The sequence below is a fragment of the Cyprinodon variegatus genome, unplaced genomic scaffold (assembly GCF_000732505.1).
Source record: "Cyprinodon variegatus isolate N-32 unplaced genomic scaffold, C_variegatus-1.0 Scaffold79, whole genome shotgun sequence".
In the NCBI taxonomy this organism is placed as follows: Eukaryota; Metazoa; Chordata; class Actinopteri; order Cyprinodontiformes; family Cyprinodontidae; genus Cyprinodon; species Cyprinodon variegatus.
This window is the reverse complement of record NW_015150532.1, coordinates 1,206,318-1,208,819: the sequence shown is the minus strand read 5'-3', so window position 1 is coordinate 1,208,819 and position 2,502 is coordinate 1,206,318. Positions and strand designations below refer to the sequence as shown.

The 2,502-nt window shown below is 40.8% G+C and overlaps 1 protein-coding gene across 1 annotated transcript in view; it reads right to left on the bottom strand.

The window, feature by feature from the left end:
• scp2 (sterol carrier protein 2) overlaps nucleotides 1-2,502 on the bottom strand; it is a 40,270-nt gene that overhangs the window by 18,155 nt on the left and 19,613 nt on the right. Inside the window, exon 12 of the mRNA XM_015372969.1 lies at nucleotides 167-320. Coding sequence (XP_015228455.1) covers nucleotides 167-320 — 154 coding nt within the window. The remainder of the gene's footprint in view (nucleotides 1-166; nucleotides 321-2,502) is intronic.

The following is a 2,502-nucleotide window of genomic DNA, read 5'->3' as shown; positions in this document are numbered from 1 at the left end:
CCCTAATATATTTCCATCAGCTTTGCAAATCTACACACTAGAATATTCTTACTTTAAATACACAAAAAAAAAACTGAAGTTGTGATGTGACAATAAGCAGAAAGGCTCAGTGGGTATGGATATTTTTGCAAGGTGCTGTTATCAGAAAGCAAGTCTGAGTGGTCACCTGGACTCCTGCGGGAAGCCCATCTTGTAAATAGTGACGACCACAGCTCCCCCAAGGCCAATGTTGTGCTGCAGAGCCACTTTGGCTCCGGGGACCTGTCTCCTGCCAGCCTGTCCACGCAGTTGCCAGCAAAGCTCTGCACACTGAGCCAGACCTAAGAGGAAACACACCAACAAAAGAGACAGAAGCTGATGATGATTTATATGCAAATAAAAAAAAAAAACATGATCAGCATACGGACTACATGAATGAGAGAAGCAGCTCCACCAGATGACATCTTTATAAGTCTGCATGTTATGCTTTGCTAAATGGACTGGATTTCCCTTTCAAACAGAAAAATATGATCTTTTGAAAGGCAGGAAGCCTAAAAGAACCACTGCGAAGTGAAGACAAAGGTGAACGTGAGGCAAAAAGCTTTAACCTTCTCACTCTTTTGAGTTCAAAAAGCGGCTAATGTAAATCTACTGAATCCATCTTGCTTTGTTCAACTCTATGCAAGGGGGAATAAAAACATCAAAAATTCAAACACATGTATCTGAAAAAAAAGGAGTGGTGGTTTAGTGGTTAGGGCATTGCGCTTCGATCCCAGAGGTTCTGAGTTCAAGCCCCACTGCCACAGACTGCCACTCTGTGTCCCTGAGCAAGACCCTTAACCACCACACTGCTCCCCGGGCGCTGCACAATGGCAGCCCACTGCTCCCCAAGGGGATGGGTGAAATGCAGAGAGCAAATTACGTTGCTTTGTATTTGTGACAATGTAATGATAAGTATGGTGGCCGGGAGGTCCAAACCAACATTACAAAATCTAAAAAACTTTTACAAGTTCCAAAAAAAATATATAATTTTAGAAAAAAAATATACATTTTTTTTTTTTTTACTTTTACAAGTTCCAAAACAAATTATCATTTCAGGAAACAAATTTACATTAAAAAAAATAATAATAATAATAAAAAAACACTTTTAAAAATTCAAAATAAATAGCATTTTAAGAAAACAAATAAAAAAACATTTGAAACACTTTCTACAAGTCCCAAAACAAATTATGATTTGAGAAATTCAATCGGAAAGGGTGGGTACTAACTCAGAGTCTTATGGAGCCCCTCTGATGACATGGTCAAAAAAAATTTTTAATTGTGGCCACAAATCGAGCGCGCCTTAGACCTTAGAGAAGGCGCGCTCGATTTGCTTACCCAGTTGTCCAGGAATGATATTAATATTATTAATAAGTATTTCGTTATACTTATTGCGTGGCCATGAAGTAGTATTTTGTGCGCACGAAATACTACTTCGTGGCCACAATTAAAAAATTTTTTTGACCATGTCATCAGAGGGGATCCGTAGAGTCTGAACCGGTCTTGTGCGAAATTCTGTTTCTGTTCTCCCTGTGTCGGGAGCGCGCTTTGCAGCCAGAGAGGCGGAACTGACCGTTTTCAAGGCGCTCCTGATCATTTCTCGGTGAAAACAGTTCTTATAATCATGTCAACTTTGTAACATTCAGTTTAATCGGTTGCTCTTTTTAAAAATTTGTAAAATAAATACATTAACGAGGTCTTCTTACGCTGCTTTGTGTTGTTTTTTTAAACGCCAAGAAAATCGTTTTTTCTCCAACTTTTTTCCCTTCAGCCTGACAGAAATAAATGTCAGTCATCTATATAGCCAGTTTCAATCCTCTTATATCAGCAATAAAAATTTGAAAATACACTACGTGTTGGAAATCTGTGTTTGGTGACTGACGTTTATCACAAACCTGTGAAAGATGCTTGGGGGTCTTGCTCAGGGAGCCAGAGTGGCAGTCTTTGGGAAAGAGGCTTGAACCTCAGGATTCCAAGTACAATGCCCTAACCACAAGGCAGCCACTCTCCAAAGTAGGCATTAGCATGAAGGGTCTTACCTAAGGACCCCCACTGGCAGCCCATTCCCCCCAGCTGGGATACGAACCCAGACTTCCTGTTTGCAGGATGGGTGACTTACCACTTGAGCTAGCCAGCTGCTATAAACCTAAATCTGATTCGGCGACATCCTGTCTTGATCAATACACCACTGTCGAATTGCACCACAGACTGTTCAGGAGTTGGTGGATTTTTTAATCCAGGTCTGGGAGGATATTCCTCAGGAGATCATCCACCACTTCATTAGCAGCGTCTCCAGGTGTTGTAGAGAGGTCATACTGTACAGGCATGTGGAGTCCACACACAATACTGAGCCTCATTTTTACCTGTTTTAAAGGCATACTATGCAACATTTTTCAGTTAATTAATGTGTTCCATAACGTTTTGGAGGATTAAATGAGTCATTTCAGGTCGAACAAAGGTTTTCTCGGCCGCCCTGGTGGTCTG